The 19,456-nt window shown below is 45.6% G+C and overlaps 1 protein-coding gene across 1 annotated transcript in view; it reads left to right on the top strand.

The window, feature by feature from the left end:
• The window catches only part of LOC119436207 (zinc finger protein 142-like), a 169,250-nt gene that overhangs the window by 108,845 nt on the left and 40,949 nt on the right, over positions 1-19,456 (top strand). Inside the window, 3 exon segments of the mRNA XM_037702991.2 lie at positions 7,147-7,332; positions 9,173-9,440; positions 17,951-18,163. Of these exon segments, the coding sequence (XP_037558919.1) occupies positions 7,147-7,332; positions 9,173-9,440; positions 17,951-18,163 (667 nt within the window).

Raw genomic sequence — 19,456 nt, 5'->3', positions numbered from 1 at the left:
CTCGAAGCTTTCGCTCTTTAGATTGTAAACACGTAGAGTAGAATCCGAAGCCTTTGTCCCTTTTGTGGGGTTTGTACTACCCAGGAACGCAGCAGGTTCCTGAAGCATCCCATCGCACGATGGTTCTACACAAACCATAAAAATTGCCAAAAATCATTCAGAAACAGGACTCACAGGCACTCCGGGCGGCTGGAGCGGCCGGATGACTACAAGTACCAGCATGCACTGCGGCAGCGGTGGCATCCTGAAAATCGCCGGTGGGATCGGTCTATTCATCAAGGGCTTCGCTAAAGTGGTAGCCCCTCTTCAAGCCCTTATCAAGTCGTCCACATTTCTGTGGTCCCCAGAATGCGAAAGTGCCTTCCAGACTATCCACTCAGCCCTCACAGAGCCACCACTACTTGCTCATTTGAATCAGTCGGCAGCAACAACAGCAACCACTGATGGTTCTGGTGAAGCCATAGGAGCAGTGTTGTCACAATTTCAGGATGGCACAAAATGTGTTATTGCCTATGCTAACTGATCCTTGACACTAGACGAACACAAACTTCACAGTAACGTGTGGGAAGGCATTGCAGTACATTGGGCAGTAACAGTGAAATTTCATCAGTATCTAATCGGAATGAAGTTCGTCCTAGTTACAGATAAGTGGACTGTTGCTTGCTTCACCAAGTGTGTGAAACCATCTCGCAGATTTACATCCATGCTCATGGACTTGGTTGAATTTGCCTTCTCTGTCAGACATTTGCCTGGACGGCAGAATGTTGCGGCTGACCATTTCTCTCGACTTTAGTGTGCAGTCACACACTCCGCCCAAACGCTGGCTACCACTCAAGAAAAACACCCTGAATGTAGTGCAATTCTTCAAAGCCTTGCTAATGGAGATGCCCCGGCCGAGTTCAACCTAGTCGACAACATTCTATACCATCAGACACCTTCAGGAACCTATGCTGTCGTAGCGCCATTGTCAGTGCGCCCCGCCATTCTCCAGGCACTACATGATTTGCAAGTCACTTCGACGTTGAAGGGACACTAAAGAGAAACCGGAAGTGGAACTTAAAGGGTAGATTATCCTTTCACGATCACAGCCATACCATTCTTACTTCAAACAGATGTTTAATAAGCGAGAAAATAGCGAAAAACTGAAGGATAGGTGCTGACGCCCCTTCGAAATTCCCGCACTACACCTTCGTGACGTCAGAGATTACAAATGCAGGCTGGTCGCAATTGGTCGAGAGCGATTTATCGCTGTTAATAAAACGCAAAATTAAATACACCTTAAACGTACATAAACAGCATTTGCCAACTTTTTAAACCGTTTCAAGGGAGGAAGTACAAATTTAGCACAAAATTAAATAAGAAAAAATGGCATTGCGATACATGCAGCCATGATAGTTTCGTAGTTTCGTTTTTGGTCAATGCATCGATACGCGCGCCTGTTCAGCTATACGGTGTTTGGTTGCGTTGCGTGGCTCAAAAAACGTTGACTTCGCGGGAAACAGCCAGAAAATGCCTCGTGTGTGTAGTGTTGAGGGCTGTATAAATGGCCCAAGGTGCTTGCTCAGGGGCAGCGGCAGTGTTGACTCGATTGTGTCCTTTCATGTGGTGTCCGGCGGAGAGCCCCGGCTCCCCGGCGTTCGCAATGGCTCAGTGCTCTGCCGATGATAAAACGGCAAGAGAGCTAGAGAAACCGATGGCGTTCTCTCTGCATTTCTCGCCCTCGGATTATGTGTATAATCTTGCCCTCTGAAAGTATCTTGGCGTGCCCCAGAGGCCAGTCCTTTCTCGAGCAGCTGTTCCCTCAATGCGGCCTTCATCAAACCCCCTACCGGTGCCCCTGCAATAGCAAACTGGCGGCTCGGTGAGTGCTGAATGTCATTAAATAAAGCCACAAAATAACCGTACTGAGTACGTGCGCAACTTTCTACGCTTGTTCTGTCGGGAACATCGTCGCCTAGCGGACCGGACGCTTCGCCGTCCATTGACGAAAACGACGCTCTGCTTTCCACCGGCGCGGCCGGCGGTTCACCGCCATCGCACGCGGAAACACCTACCGCTCGAGCATGGAGGATCATTTCGCGCTCCGTTTCACTGAATATCACTGAAATGCAGTCCTGCTTCCCTGGCAAGCTCTTCGTTGCAAGGTTCAGCGGCAGCAACGGTATCCATCGCGGCGAACGCAAACGCAGCGACCATGCATGCAGCCATGATGCATCCAGCGCCTCGGCCGTTAACGCAAGCGGTGACGTATCATGGCGCATTCTGATTCGCTGATAGCAATGAAATCTGTGACGACACTGCTTCAGCGCCAAATCTGGGTTGGGAGAAATTGAGGAAGAGATATTTGGTCTTTGTTTACGAATTTCGCCGCTAATAACCCAAATTTTTGCACCCAACTAAATCTGCATGCATTCCTGAAGGTCCTTCTTTTATTCCAGCTGAACTTCCTGTTTCTCTTTAGTGTCCCTTTAAGCGGACTTTACACAAAGTGCGAGACCGCTACTGGTGGCCAGATATGGTAAAGCCAGTCAAGAGCTATGTGTCATCTTGTCAGTGCTGCCAGTAGTATAACCGTCCAACCTCAAGCAGTGTTGGTTTTCTTGGCAAAATGCGCACTTCAGATGTTCCATTCTCAAGCATTGCTATCGACCACATAACTATGCCTCCCAGCAACTCATCACGGTACATACTGAACATGATTGATTTTGTGACTCCAGGGGTGGGACTCCTGCGCTAATCGCGCATTTTTAATACAGACGCAAATTCCTGCGCCAAACACAGAAAATTGACCGAAATATCGCTGCGCCAGAATGGCTTCGGCAGTGGCCGCGAACAGCGAGCTGATTCGTTCTCCGAAAAAGAGTGCATCCATTCGCGTTACGCACACCGTGTGACGGCACCTCCCACAGAGTTTCTCAAAATTTTCGCTCTTATAATTACACTGGATTTCTCAGCGCTTCCGGCAAGTGGCAGGCGCGCATGCGGCCACTGCCGGCTGTTGTCGGAATGGCTAGGGCGGCTGTGTTTAGCATAGAGTTACTCTAGAGGGAAAGCTGCCCTTCGCGCCCATGTATTGAAATCGGGAACCGATATCAATACATGGGCGCTGCCATGTTGCTACCCTATGCAGGCGTGCAGGCACAGACGGCGAATGCGATTCAGACGAGGCGTGCGATCAACGCGTTCCCGAGCCTCCGTCAGTATGGTTGCGCCATCTAGTTAAGGTGCGTGCAAATGCAACCTTTTAGACACCGTAAATTTTGCATCTAAATTTTCTGAATAGCCATCTGATCTTTCCGGGAAATGTATGAAATTAACTTCAAACGTTGTCCGTGCCTACGTGCTACGTGTAAGTGCTTGCTTTTGCATAATATGTTGAATATTTTTAGTGCTGCAAAAATGAGTCGTAGCAATGTGGCGGTGTCTATGCGATTCCCACTTTTTTTTTTCGACCAGCTTTTTCTCCAGATTTAGTGTACTAACCCTATAGTGTTTAACGTACTAGAATACGGTTTAGTGGGTCGAGCGGCACAGCGCTCCCTAGCTGAGGTGCAAAACAACAAAAAGTAGGCTGAGAGCGCTGCGAGCGAACTAGATATTTCGGAGGCACGCGCTGCAGCGGATGAAGAGGGCGGGCGTCTGTGTCCCAAAGGCTGGTATAACATAAAACTTCCAATCTATTTTTATGCCCATATGGGCTAGGCGCGAGCCATTTTCACCTGTCATCATCATCAGCCTATATGTCCACTGCAGGACGAAGGCCTCTCCCTGCGATCTCCAATTACCCCTGTCTTGCGCTAGCGTATTCCAACTTGCGCCTGCAAATTTCCTAACTTCATCGCCCCACCTGGTTTTCTGCCGACCTCGACTGCGCTTCGCTTCTCTTGGTATTCATTCTGTAACCCTAATGGTCCACTGGTTATCCATCCTACGCATTACATGGCCTTTTCACCTATCACGAAGGGATAATGGTGGCTTTGGAATAAAACGTCGCAGTATCGCCCGAAAGGCGAAGCATCGATTTCGATAGCAAATTAGTAGACAGCTATAAGAAGCAAGAATAGTAGTTTTATGGGCCGTATAAACTTGTAAACATGTGTTCACTCACTAAATTAACAAGCGTGGTGTCACGCGTGCACAAGCAAACATGTACACCTCTCATTCTATTACCGCAGAAACTCGCTAGGAAAACGCTGGAGTGAGCAAGCGCGGCAGCAGCAGCGAGCTAATTCAACTTTACGCTGCCTCGCTTCAACACGAACTAAGCGGCGAAAAACTGCACACGAAGCTATCGGCACTCGCACTATTTCCTATCGCAGATTGCTTTCAAGATAGGGCCCACGTGGCCGCACCATGCGCAGCAGCCGCCGCAGTAGAACGACCCCTCACACCGGTGCCTTGCGCACGATGGGAGATGGCGTGCATCGTTCCCGATTTCCTCTCTCGTACACGTGAGATTGAGCCGCCATCATTGGCTCACCCTCGTGGGCTGGTCTTCACGCACATTGTGGAGTCTCACACATGCTCTTGGAACAAAGGAACGACAACACAGTGGTGCAAACAATCAAAAGGGCATTTATTGCACTTTTCATACACTAATACACACTATCCGAATTACTACCAATAGAACATTCACATGGGCGCGCCACAAATCAAGCAAGTCCGACTCACCGCGACCCGATAGCGAGCGAATATGTTGGCCCCATGTTGTGACACCATCGCCTAGTCGTTCACGTGTACGGTCACGTGAACGGTGGCGCGTTCGAACGATCCATGTTCGTCCATACTGGTGTCCTGCTCTTAGCCTTGCGAGACAGTCCCGCAAAGCGGGCCGGCGCACGCGCGAAGCGTTCGTGCGTGTTGGTCGCCGATCCCACGCCAAAGAGGAAGCGCCTTCGACCTTTTTCTCCCAAGTCACCCCGCCGTTCGGTGGCGTTAGCATCGCGACACTCGCGCCATGTCTCACAAGGAGCCGCAACCACCACGACCGCCGCCGGTGCTTAGCCACGCGGTGAAGCCGGATTACAGGAGACGCGTGAGAGTCGCGCATCCCCACAACATACAGTATATAGCGCGCGGCGATGATGTTATCACTCCTGGACTTTGTGTGGAACATCATGGCGATGCCAGAAATACGCCTGGAGTGCCCACATAATTGCTATCGCAACAAAACAGATTGGAATAGTTTTACATTATACCAGCCCAGGGTTGATTGCGGCTCTCTTGGGCTGCGGTGACATATGCTGACACAGAAATTATGTTACAGCGTCGATTGGACCACATAATTTGAGAACATTTTCCGCTATCGTCATGAGCGTAGGCGCAGAAATATATAGTTTGATCGTTGTGCAATTGATGGTTCCGGCTTTACAGGAAAGCATGCATCGAGCCGCTGCTCGACCCACTCTTCCATATTCTAGCTACGAAGTGCGCTTCCACTACGAGCTTCCTGTTAGCTTATTCTGCGTTTCGTCATGGTTTATAAGTGCGCTGCTGTATTCCATTATTCCACCAAAATTCAGATTGGCCTGCTCCAAACTGTTTCAAATTTAAATTTTATCTGCTCCAAATTGCTCCAAAGTTAAATTTAGTCTGCTCCAAGCTGCTTCAAAACGCTATTTTGTCTGCTCCAAACTGCTCCAAAACACATTTTGACCTGCTCCAGAAATTGCGCCAAAATGACTTTGGACAGTCCCACCCCTGGACTCGCTTTATTGCTCCAGCAGCCGTTTCATCAACCTCGGCACGCGAAGTTATTCAGACTTTGCATAAAGTATTTTACTGCTATGGTGCACCTGACCACTTCCTCTCAGACCATGGGTCGACCTTTGACTTGACAGAGTTCAAGCGGTTCATGCGTCTACATAACGTTGAGCTACACTGAAGCTGCAACAGACCTGAAGGGAATGGCCTCGCTGAACATAGCAATGGGACATTACGGACAGTGTTACGGAAAATATGTGCCTTGGAACCTTTATCATGGCTTGCAAAGCTCCATGAAGCAGCCTTTGCAGTCAACACTTCAGTGAACTCTAGCACAAGCTTTTCGCCATTCCAGTTTCTCTTCAGCTACGTGCCTAAGGTTCCTCTCCAGCAACAACGGTCGCTCCAACAAACTGGCCTTGTTGAGCGCGTCCTCGACGTAACGGCGCAACATTCAAAGGCAGCTCAAGCCTCCTGCAAACGCCACTATTATAGTACCCATCGCTCTCATTGCTTCACAGTAGGTGACCTAGTATGGGTCAAAAGTCAAGCACCAGCGCCCCACGAAAAAATAGCACCGCGCTTCAGAGGGCTCTACCGTCTCACTGAGCAGTTGACTGCATCCACATTCAAGGCTTTGCGTGTGTCAGGAATGACAGCTCGCCTGCTTAACAAGCCAAGAACTGTGCATGTTTCGCAAATTAAGTTGTATGTGCCTCCGTCATCTCCTGTGGCACACCTTTCGTCCAGCCTTGAAGGGGAGACACCCTCCACTATAGTCCCTGATGATGAAACTGCCATCGATCAGACAGCCTCAGCGCCAAGAGTGTGTGTGCCACCTTCCCCATCACTTGCGAGACTTTGTGCTTGAGTGACTGTGGACGCCAAGTTTGACCAAGGGACTTGGTCATCTGGACGGGCGTGGAATGTGAGTGATGTGATGTGCTTGGCCCAGTTGGTGTGGGCTGCTACAGATGGCGCAACGTGTCCTGCGCAGCAAGTAACCGCGCCGACATCGTCACCTACCTTTCCTGCTTCCATTTCTGGGAGCCTCGCCTTGTTTTTGCTGTTTGCCCGCAATGGGCGGGTCAGTCAAGCCATAGCCGCTGGAGTGCTCAGTCGGTGTGTTATAATGTGTATGTAACCTTAACCGCATTAAACCGTTTCCCTACTATGCGAGTCTTCCTGCGTCCAGCCCAAGCCTCACAACATACAAAAAACACCTATTTTCCCAATGGTATGGAAACAATTAAAAACTGGTTGTCAATCCCTTCAAGCACAATCTCAATTTGAAAGTTCGAAATGAGGACCAGCATTGCACTTTAGGGGCTGTGCACAATCCAATGGAAGGTGTAGTATGTACTTGCCTATCTCCTGCCGGGTTTTCTTTTCTTTTTCTTTTTTTTTTCCTCGCATGCTGGACCATGTCTTCTCTCATTCTAGGTGCGGGGAACGCAGTTGTGGTTATCGTTTCCGTACTGAAAGCAGCCTTGAGTATCATGGGCGGTGCCATACACCCACTGGCTCCAGACCATACCGCTGTCCAGAGTGTGGGGAACAGAGAGACCATTGGCGCAGCCTTGCTATGCATCTTTGGAGAAGTCACATGCTGGACTTGGACTTGCACAGGTGCATGTTACATGTCGAAAATATTTTGTATACTAGTTGCTTTTCTTCCACACACTTGTTCATTCTCTGCAATTTTTTCGCCCAAGATTTTTTTCATAGCGTGGTGCAGTTACATTACGGTGGCTAAAAGGGGGAGGTGGGAGCAACGCAGCCGTCGAAGAGCGCGGCGCGTGTTGCAGTGATTCATGATGCCGAGTGGTGGCGCGCACGTTGGCGCTAAGATGCCTCCGCTGTAGTTTGGCTGCTGCCGGAGCTAGCGAGTGTGCTCGGTTGGCATGGTTCTGTTGGGTTCTTTTTGCTCCATGCTCGTTTCTGTTCGTATTCATGCTGTGCAGTTGTGCCTCCTTGTGGTGACAACATTTTTACACTTTGCCATGCCGTAAGAAGCAATGGCAATTCACATGAAACGACAGACGCACTGTTTTGCGCCGGGCTGCACAATAGGCTGTTTCTGCTAGAAAAACAGACAAAAGAAAACGTCCCTTTTCTTGGTGCCTGATAACAATGAGGCACTTAAGTGTGGCACGGGGTACGGCCCGTGCCTCGTGCAGACAAGGCCTTAGACGGGACTTCGAAGATCTGCGAGCTGTACTTCGAACCCCAGTTCAATCATATACAGGGTGTCCCAACTGTCATGCAAGAAGATTTAAAATATGCAAATGCCCCGTAGCTGGACAGAACCAAGGCAGTGGTGTTTGCCGTCGCTTGTAGATACTCAGATTATTTTTTTTGCATTCCACCTAATTACACAATTAGTCTTAATTAATTAATCAACTTCTCAAATGTTCTAATTAGATGAAAAGTGTAAATGAGAAAATTGTATAGCAACTTGAAAAACTACCGATACAGCTTTCTGTTGCTCAATACGTGCTACATAAAAGTGTTTTTCCGAGCGTGAACAAAGCCCGCGAATACACGCAAAATTGCCGCGTGACTGACCGCTCGAGGCATTTTGCGTGTGTATTCACTGGCTACTAACCACCGTAGTGACGTTTCATACATTGTGCCGCATGTGCTGCTTTTTCTGTGCATTGGCTTTTAATTGAAACCGAGTCACCTCTGGCTAAAAAAAAGTTTCTAGTTCCTGACTTGTCAATAGTTACTTTACTTCATGCATGCTTGGTTTCATTGGATAGTTCAAATCGCAAACCTAACCTCAAGCCCTGTTTTAGTGTTGGGTGCTTTCATGCTGCTCAGCAGAAAGAAGTGACTGCTTTTGTGATTTTGGTGTTAAACGAAATTAAGCTGAGAAGACTTGCAGATGAGTTTACATATTATGAGAACAGTTCTTCTCTTGCATTATTTGGTGGAAGAGATTTACTCTGAAGTGAAGTTTACTTCAGGTTAGAAGGAGACAAAATAGTAATGAGTATGCCAAGCCATGCCTAGCGATTCTCGGGCAGTGTTAGAAGTCTTGCTAGGTGCCTCAAATTTTGTGTAGTGTATTGCACTTGGGACTAATAAATTGAACATCTGCATGCAGCCTGTTGTTTAGAGACAGAACACAAAATGCAGAAAGGTCATCTGAAGGTTGTTTGTGTGCTCTCGCTAACAGATTATTCAGGAACATACATGATCTAAATTGAATAATTTAATGGCCTATTTTTGGTGTTCTCCACCCTGAATGTATAAGCCAGGAAACTGTCTGAAATCAGAATATATCGGCTAGGTTCTGCTGCTTATGCACATTTACTTTTTTACTCATGCATCAGCTGCACCAAAGGTATTCAGACCCAAATGTAAGAGAGAGAAAACAAAGTGTTGCCTTTGCACGAGGATGTAAAGTATTGTATAATAGCATGGTGAAATGTGGCTGAAATGGATTCTTCTCAATTTGCAGATGTGCTCAGTGCGAGTACCGGACATTCAGTGCTTTCAAGCTTGAGAACCACGCACGAATTCATAGTGAGGAGCGTGACTTCACATGTGCTCAATGCGGGAAGGGTTTCAAGCAACTCTCACAACTACGGAACCATCATGTTGTGCATTTGGACCGCAAGAACACACCACATAAACGTTGGTACAGCCAGCAGACCTGTGAACTGTGTCAGCGCACATTCTCAGACTCCAAATGTTTACGCAAGCACCATCAAGCAGTTCATGGAAAGGTAGTGTCATGGAATGATTTTTTAAATGCATCTCCACAATTCTTATTGTCTGCTGCTCACTCGATTCGTTTGTTAATTTGTTAAATTTTCTTGGTGTGCCATAAGTTCAGATGCTTAAAATACTGGTTAATGAAGCCAATGCAAACAGTGCATTTTTGTTTGCTTGATTCGCTGCCACACTGCTCAGGTGAAGCAGTACATCACTTAAGTATTTTCCAATTCTGCACCAAACATTTGAAGGGCAGATGATTCATATATGTTGTTGACATGCGCAGGACAAGTTACCTGCGTATGTCAGGTAACTTGTCCTGATAACAGCACAAGTTACCAGCCAAGTTGGGCTCTGCAAATGTAGTAGTAATTTGCTTTTCTATACACTTAGTAAAAGTATTTTGAGAGTGTGCTTGTATGTTCAACAGAGGTGCACATTTTTTGCATCATCTGCGATTGAAGTTTCTTTTGTGAGGTTCTACTAGACAGTATTATGGCGTGGAATTCAAAATGTTTCACTAACCATATCTTGTACTACCACTAGCGGCACTCTGAGGGAGGCCTGATTAAGGACCATAACTCATTAGTGTTGATCCGCAATTGTACCTTATAGTGAACAAATATTGAAGTTGTTTTTACTGCAATGAAAAGTAGAGTGTACATGTCTATGTTGAATTGGAATGGCACTTATGCACCATATGTAATGCTTTACTAATATCAAAGAAAAGTTTTCTCTCTCTCCCTTTTCTCGTTCATTGGAAAGACATTTTTTTCTTAAAAACAAGGTCAAATACTGTTTTTTGGTGGTATCTGGATGTTCACTCACGAGCACACTTGTGCATTGCATCGACAGCTAAGCAGAGACAGTGCATCTAAGAGCTCATGTCCATAAAAGGGTTTCATTTCTCCCCATGTGTAAAATGTGCACACAGTAAAGGCACTTGTATGGAATTTCCGGTGAGCACACACTGAGAAGCTCACCAAGGCCACACGCAGCTGCTTTCTAGTTTTGCAAAAACAGGCTGACCTTTTCCAGAGGGTTGCAGAGCCAGTGTACCACCAGTAGTGCAAAGGGTTAAGTGCGTTGTTAGCAAATTGCAACCATGCTTCTAAGTATAGTTATGTGAAGATGTCGAAGGAGCAGCAAAGGTTTACACTCTTGAAAGTTATTGGATCTAGCCTCTATGTTCAGGAGTGAAGTGCAAGCTCTCCAATCAAATACTACATACAAAGTAGTGACTCTGATGGTGAGCAGACTTCACCATACAGACAACCAGACTCTGAAAAGTTTCATTTTTTGGGCTATTCACTAACGACTTGGGGAAGCAGTGTCAAAAATGAAAAGCATGCTTCTGATTGTTGTATGGTGCGGAAAAACTTGTCGTGCCTCTGTACCCAAAGCTACAGAACCAAAATGCACTGCTTAGTTATTCCAGAAGTCCCATGAGTAAAAAAATAAATAAATAAAAAGTAAAATTAGTGCCTCAGTACTGAATTAGAATGAATAATTTTTTTAGATCTAGTTCTACTATGTGAAGATGATAATGGTCAGGGTGTTATTGAATACTGCATTGCATTTTACAAATTTTGGAGGATAGCCACAAGTTACAGAGCAACCACAACAAATTTCTCTTATGCTCATACTGGCCTTTGTGGGTTCGCTGACGTAATTTTGACAAGGCTGAAAGGATGCAAATGAAGCAAGTAGCATCCGATGCGTAACATTAGTTGTCTGAACAGTTCATCTTGTTGAATTTACTTATGCCAAAGTCTTGTGAACACGTGAAGCACTGAGCTGTGTCAAATGTAGGATGTTGCACATATGGTATGTCAGGACTTTTTTTGGCATAGTTCATATTTTATGGAAAACATGTTTACCACTAAAGAAGACACCCAACAAAGTAAAGCATTGGCATCGATGTCAAGGAGGGACTAGTGCCACCGGCATTGGGTACAGGGGCACTATAACGTAAAATGATTCCAAACTATTTTGATTCCAATTTCTCCAATCAGTCTCCACGATTGGTCAAAACATTTTTGGGCCACTCCCAACTTGGCCTGTCTGTCACGCGACATCACGAAAACCGCGATAGCTCCCCATCTGATATAACGTGTACACACTGATTATGCATGATTAAACCGCACAAAAGAAAAATAATCATTCCTGATTCGATGCCTTTTCATCATTAGCCCTCTGCTGTTGGTCCAATGTTTTCTGGCTACGCCCACTTTGCCTGTCTGTCACGCGACCTCACAAAACCGCGAAAACTCAACACGTCAAAGTGACGTGTACTCGAAAAAATGCATTAATATGTCGAACAAAACTGAAAATTTTTCTAAATTGCCACAGACTGCGCCGTTCCGAAAGGAATAGATGTTTGCCAGTCGATCGCTCAGGCCCTCGCTACTCGCATCTGCCGGTGAGCGTGTATTTATTTGCGCATGATGAACCTTTTTACGTGGCAGCAAAACATTATCGAGCCCTTTCGGCATGCGTACAACATCGCTCTGCCAACTCTTCCTTGCTGAGGATCCGTTTTAGCGGCATTCTTATTCTTCTGTTGCACGCCGCCACGATTTTCGACCAGCCACCGCAAGCTAAGTAAGGCGAAGCGGACCGATAGGAGAAGCCGGCACTACCCTCTTCATGCGGTTATCTATTTTCATTGTGCTGGCTCGGCCCCATCGAAACCCTCTCCACTAGAGCATGCTCCTTGCCTCTTGTCAGCCAATTAGATAAGAAAAACTGCTGAGTGTAAGCAATGTTATTGGTTTTGAAAGCGAACAATGGTGACCTCTTATAAATGAGGAGAGTGTTTGATTGGGTTGTTCAGACAACGCTGTGGGTCACGGCCTGATGCTTGCGTCGGTGGTTGCGTAAATTTGACGTCGGGAGTTTCGATTTAAAACAGTTTGGAATCATTTTACGTTATAGCGCCCCAGATGTTGTCGTCTGTCTGTCTGTCTGTCTCTGTCTCTCTTTCTGTGTGTGTGTGTGTAGCTGGCCTCATTCCATGTAGACAGGGACAGAACTGTTAAGACGAATTCTACTTAAATTGAACATGTCCATTATCTGGAAAGCAGTGCATTAGAAGCAGCTACATGCATTGGACAAATCTGTAACATGCATTTTCTCAGAAAACTTGTGGAAATATTGTGATTTTGAGTTTTTATCCCAAATGCCTCTTTCATCAGTGCACATAGATGGCTCTGGTAGGCACATTTTTATTGATGCAGGTAAATATTAAACCATTTGCATGTGATATGTAAGTATATGTTCACTGTCATGCATTTGCAGATGTGTCATATTTGCTTTTTGCCTGTGTTAAGACCTGCACCAAAACCTGAAAGTAGTTCATTCACTGTCGACTCAGCCTTCTCAGTTTTTGACCAAAATGGTAGTGTCATGCTTAAGAATGTGCTTACTAGGTGCATAAACTGTTCCCCCATGGGTAGGCTTTTCCAAGAAAATTCTATTATAGGCAAGTGGCAAAAGAATTCTGCACAGTGCTTATATGCATGTTGAAGAAAGAAAGGCTTGCTGAAACAACCTCAGGCACATGGCTAACACTTAGTGGTGCATATGTGCCGAAAATTCACTCTGTGGTTGCAAAGTCAAAGAAAAAATAAATGTATGCAGATCCCACGCAGTGTTAGAATCTATGTTATGTGTGGGATTATGTGTAGGTACAGTAAAATCTCGTTAATTTGGCTTTCACGGGACCGAAAAAAGGCCGGATTAATCGAATATTGAATTATCGAGGGTATCAAGAAAACGATAAACAAATGATCATTAATACATCAACACACTTTCATCTACTGAATCGGCAGATCTTGTTTCTATTTTGAGCAAAAGCAGTGTGGAAGCTGCAATTCTCATGATCTTGTGACTGATTAGCACTCGCAGCAGCAAAGGCCTCGCGACTTCGTTTGCAGCGCAGCGTGCATCTTCATCTTAGTCACTCTTTTCACTACTGCACTTTCATCCAGATTGTTTTTTTGCTAATGAGCTGGTCGCCAACAGGTTATCCGTCCATCATGATGTAGCCGGCGCTCTTCATCATGGACAGCTTTGCACTGGGTCAAAACGAAAATTCTGTTTGCCGCAACCGCTGCAGACGAAACTACAGCCGTTATCAATGCAATCATGAACGGCATCCTTGTAGTCAAAACAAAACTACCGTTTGCTGCAACTGTTGATAAAATTGCGGTCGCTATCAACGTGATCATGGTTGGCGACTACGAAGTTATGAAGGCACGTGGTCGACATGTATATCGAGTCAAAACGAAACTACTGTTTGCTGAAACCACTGCAGACAAAACCGCGGCCGCTATCAACATGATCATGGACGGCGACGTTGCAGTTCTGAAGGCAAGTGGCCGACACACGCACAGATTAAAAATGAAAGTACTGTTTGCCGCAAATGTTGGGGACTAAACAAAATAATCTAACATGAACCATTGTGCATGTATTGTTTGGTTGAGCCTAACTGCTGCAGTGACTGCTAAACACTGAGGCTTAAGAGTCACTGTGTTTGTGAGAGTAGCATTGTGCAGGCATGAATGTGAGTGCATCAATGGTGTTGTAGTATGGCGATTTATTACAATACACTAATGTCTCACACCATCGAGGTCGCACCAGTAGTCCACGAACACTGATCGCGCGCACAGCGACAGATGCAAGAGCGTTTGTTAGTCCTTTCCTTCACTACAGTGTGAACAGTGCCAGTGCTGGTAACAGTTAAGGCTTCTGAAGTAGTCTGTGTGGCAATCTCGCAGGTCACATACTGAGCACAACTGGGCTTGTAGCAGTAGTAGTTTACATTTGCAACAACAGTACTGCATAAGCACCAAAAAATAAAGCTAAAAGGCAACAGAAGTTTTCGAGGGGCCCTTTTAGGCTGACGGTCATAGTGAGGACTTAGTCCAGGAACCACATGAACCAGCAGTGTTGACATATGATGCAGGTTATAGTGCTTTGGCTATCCTAATCTCTCTCTCTCTCTTTTTTTCCAACAACGTGACAGCACTCAAAATGTTTGAGCTAGCTAGGAGAAATGTCAGATTTTGTCTTTCTGCATTGATCTGCGCATTGGGAATAGGGGAAATTTTCAGAATGGCTCGAACAAAACAAGAAAATGCTCAGTCATTGACATTGCAATAGTTTTTATTTAATGCCACTATTTCATTCATTCTCTTTGTACACAGGGGCGGAATTCCTGCTCTATTTGCACCATCCTGCTCCATTTGAATTTTCCTGCACCATACTGCTCCACCGCCCGCCAATTGCACCAAAAATGAAGCCCTGCGCCCCACTGCACCATAGAGGAAATTTTACTACAAATAAGGCCACTTTGGCTAGTTTCGGTTTCAGTTACTAGGCAAGCTCGTTTTCTGTCTGGCTAGCTCCATCTGGCTACGATTTGGCTGTAGCCATTTTTTTTTTTTTTTTTTAGACGCGGTGGTTGGTGAAGTTGATGGTAACTATCATTGTGCGCCGGTAGCGCCGGGAAGTTCAAGGACTGAAAAATGGCCTAAAGTAAATACTATTCTCCTGGTATTTCGTAGAACTGCAACTAAGCGTACAATTGTGAAAGTGTAAGGGTCGTTTTGAGCGCACCAGCTAGCGTGTAGCCAGCTATGCGGCGTCGGAAGCGAGCGGCAGGCCTTTATTTAGCCTCTTCTCCGCGCTCGCACGTTTTCATTACTTGCCATTGTCGCTATCTCGAAGTCGGATAAACAGCTGTAGCGGCTCAGCTTGTAGAGTGCGCGTGTAATAGTTACAGCATCCTAGGGTGAAGAGGAAGCTTTAGCTCGTGGACTCCTATCTAAATACATGGGAAAGAAGAAATCGTTTTTCTCGGCAACCACTGCACCAAATTTGATGAGATTTGTTGCATACAAAAGATTTAAATCTAGTGACTGGTGGAAGCAGATTTTTTATTTAGGCCATAGATCTTTTTATAAAAATTGTCAAATATAGCTACTTTTCAGAAAACTAAACTATGTAGTTTACAATGATTTAGGCCATAGATCTTTTTATAAAAATTGTCAAACATAGCTACTTTTCAGAAAACTAAACTATGTAGTTTACAATGATTTAGGCCCTAGATCTTTTTATAAATATTGTCAAACATAGCTACTTTTCAGAAAACGAAACTATGTAGTTACAACTATGGAAATCGGCCATGAAAAAAACGATATCACAATTCTGTAAATTATATCTAATAGTGCATCTAAAGCGGACAATATTTATGTACAGTGTAGACTGCTTATAACGTATGTCGCCGGAGTCGCGAATATCCGCACTATAAGCGGTACCGCACTATAACCAAAGCAACAATTTTCAAGGCCCGCACATATGCAAAACATGTGCACCGAGCCACCACGCGTATGCAACAGTTCAGGGAATGCGGCTAGAACGTTTGCATTCAATTGACAGTCGAATCTCGTTAATTCGAACCAAATCACGCAGCGGCGCCTCCGACCGGCATTGCTCCGGCGCCGCCATAAAGTAAAAGCTTAGGAGAGACCCCTCAATGTCGCGCGCGAACAAAACAAAAAAAAAAGAAGAAAAAAGAAAAATAAACGCGGCGGAAATTTGACCCTCTCTCAAATGGCGAGGTCGCCGATTCTGCGTTGTGCCGGAACATGCGTGTACGTGCCGACGTCTCAGCCACGCTACCGTAGCCACGCGTAGAAAATGTCAGTGAACCCTTCTTTCTCCTTTATGCTTCTTCTACTTTCTAGGCACGTGTTAACCTTGCACGCTGCGGCTACGGCACAGAGGGAAGCAGCGGCGCTGTCCCAGACCGGCCAACGAAACTGCCCACGCCGGCAAACGCCCGCTTCTCAATAACGGCAGAAAACGAAACTTCGGGGAGCGGGCGCCGGGCCGGCTGGAGCGGCTGCGCCTGCACGGCAGCGGGCGCGCACGGTGACAGTCGAAAGTGAGGGAGCTACGAGGGAGGGCGAGGGGAGCCAGCGAAGCGGCGGAGTTGCCGAGGCGAAATCCACTTCCCTGCCGCCCTCCTTCCTCACATTCCACGGTCCCTCACATTCCACGGCCGCCTGCTCCCTGAAGTTTCGTTTACTGCCGTGGCCAGCGTTGGCAGTTTCGTGGCCCTCGCTCACTATGCGCTCCGTGATATTTCACGACTCGCACTCGATTCTGGTTTCAGCCTCACTGGATGTTCGTTCGCACCACGTGCCCTTCTCCTCCACTTCGTCACTCTTTCTTCCTTGAGCATTCATTGGGGTGCCCGTTTGAGGGGAGCGTTCGCCGTCTCCGCTGACTTCCGTACTCCCAGGCAGCCGCACTGTAACCGGTATTTCGTTTCCCGCAACTGCACTATAAGCGATACGTGTATACATGGAGTGCTATGGGAAAATTAGTGGGAGTCTGAAAAGACCGCACTATATCCGGTCCTGCACTATAAGCGGTTACGTTATAAGTGGTCTATGCTGTATAATACACGGCTCTGCATTAGGCAGTTATTATGTGAGTGTGACTTTTGCGAAACCCTTGTAAACAATGTAACAAGTTCATGTAAGATATAAATTGATAAATAAAATTTGTCCGCTTTCGATGTTCTAACGGATGCACTTTACAGAACTGCAATATCTGTTTTTGGTGCAGAGCTACAATTTTGTAAATGTCATGCTTCTTTTTTTTTTGACCTTGCCAATTTTTTAAAATTCCTTTGAAACAATTCAGGCTTAAAATCAAAATTCCGCTTCCAACAGTCGCTAGAATTTAACTTTCTTTCACAAATGCAACAAATGTCATTAAAATCGGTTGAGTGCCTAGCACACCAGTGTTCCTTATTTCAAATCAAATGGTGCAAGGCGGTCGAGCCTCTTTTTGTAACATTGTTATCAGGTTCAAAGTTTTAAAATATGATACATACTCCACTAATGTGAAATAAAGCCTGATATGCCCCTTCTATCTCTTCTGAAATGGTATTTTAGTTGCTCCCAGCCTGCTCCAAAACAGCAATTTACCTGCTCCCAGGAGTGTTCCAAGACAAATTGTATCAGTTCCACCCCTGTGTACAGTTTTTATTAGGGTACACCTGGAATATTGGAATTCAGTTTCTGTGGGCCACCTCCGTTGATATAATATTGCCATGTTTTCATGGTCCATTCGTGTTTGTCTTAAGGGGAGTCAACTGTTTCTTTTTCTACCCAGTGGATGAGAAGCTTGTCCACAGTATGTGCTAGCTGGTAACATAGTTGTAAGCTTCAACCAAAATTTCGAAGGCAAGTCAAAGGTGTTTGTGATATCCTTATCCCTGTTGGTTGCACTGTTGTAGTTGTATGCCTGATTTTGACTGCTTTATGTTTGGCACTGACTTCATTACATTTGCATTTTTTCTTGGGTAGGGTTTGCTCTCTTATGTGATTTTAATGGATGATGTTGCCAATGTTCTTACTCTTGGTCATAACTATAGCGATTTCAGTTGTTTCATATTATGGCAACTGATGTCAGTAGGGACTTAGCCTATAAACAATTGCAGGTGAAGCCATATGTGTGCTCGTTCTGTGGCCACATGTCTGCGCGCAAGGCCATGCTGCAACTGCACCTCCGCCAGCACACAGGAGAAAAGCCATTTGCTTGCAACCTGTGCGAGTACCGCACGGGAGACCACAATTCACTGCGCCGGCACAAAATGCGCCACTCCGGTACGAAGCCATACAAGTGCCCACACTGTCCTTACGCCTGCATCCAGGTAGGTTGCTTGCAGGTTTTCTTTCTCTTTTTTTCTTCAGCTTTACTGCATGTATGGTCATCAATTATATTCATCTTTTTATTCTCCTCATTGTGCCCAGCTACAAAATTCGAACAGCTGCACAAATGTAATTCTCATCTGTCCTAGATCAAACACAGGCCTGGACTTAGTGTGTTGGTAGCACAGACAAGAATAACTATTGTAACTGCCACTTTTGATTGTTGTTCTCTTGCCAGGTAGTGCAGGATTTAGTCCTTATGATCCCACGTGGAGAAAAAAAAAAAATTTACGAAATCCAGTCACACTGTGCCAGTAAGTATAATAGGCAGTTTTAGATGTTTCACTGTAGACATATTGCCAGAATTTAACAGTTTGCAATGATTCGATAGAAAAAAAGTACTGAAATGAATGCATCAGAAAAACTGTTAGTAAGTCAGATAAAATTCTGATGAAACAGAAGCGTGATGCTTGGCAGTGCAACAGTGAGATAAATTAATCCTTTGCCATTTTTATTTATTTGCTTATTGGTTTACTTATTTGCTCTGCAGTTTGAAGTTCTGATCAAGGAAGTGCACTTTTTACAAAAGTAGCTTAAAAATAATTTATTACTATTCATATAGTACCAAGTAAAGCCTGCTACATGGCTTTCTCTATAGACCTTTTTCCCAGTCCTAAAGAGGAAAGCAACTGAGGCACAGGGGAGCAAGAGTGCATTGCCACATTTTTTCTCTCGCAGGAATGTATGATGCAAGAGTAGCCACCTCCTTGCATGTGGTGATGCCTGGTGATGCCCTAAAAAACCCACCATTTTTTTGCACACCCACCAGCTTCTGCTGGGAGTAACAGAAGCCTATCTCAAAGGCCATGCTTTTGTGTACTGCAAGTGCCAGAAGTGATTTCAGGAGCTGTAAATATGTCATGGTTGCCATGTATCGTCAATACATACCTGCCAACTCTCCTGAATTTTGATCACATCTCGACTGTACGGACGCAACTTCAAATCTCCCGTAAAGTGGCCGCCACAGCACAGCATTTAAAAAAAAAGAAATTTTAACGCCCTATTGCTATAATTCTATTACGCCCTGTAATACAACCATGCGGGAAAGCAGCGCGGACGCAGTTTGTCACCAACATGCACCTTGAATCGAGTAGCGGCCGCCGGCACGACCACGAATGCAAGTAGCCACCCTAACGCAAGCAATCGACAAACGCTGCGATATTGAATTTTCCGGATTGGCTCGTCTCGGGCTGGCTCGCGGGTTTATAGCAATCCAGTCGTTATTTGATCGTGGG

The sequence above is a fragment of the Dermacentor silvarum genome, chromosome 1 (assembly GCF_013339745.2).
Source record: "Dermacentor silvarum isolate Dsil-2018 chromosome 1, BIME_Dsil_1.4, whole genome shotgun sequence".
Lineage (NCBI taxonomy): Eukaryota > Metazoa > Arthropoda > Arachnida > Ixodida > Ixodidae > Dermacentor > Dermacentor silvarum.
The sequence above is the reverse complement of the archived record's forward strand: the minus strand, read 5'-3'. Positions and strand labels throughout refer to the sequence as shown.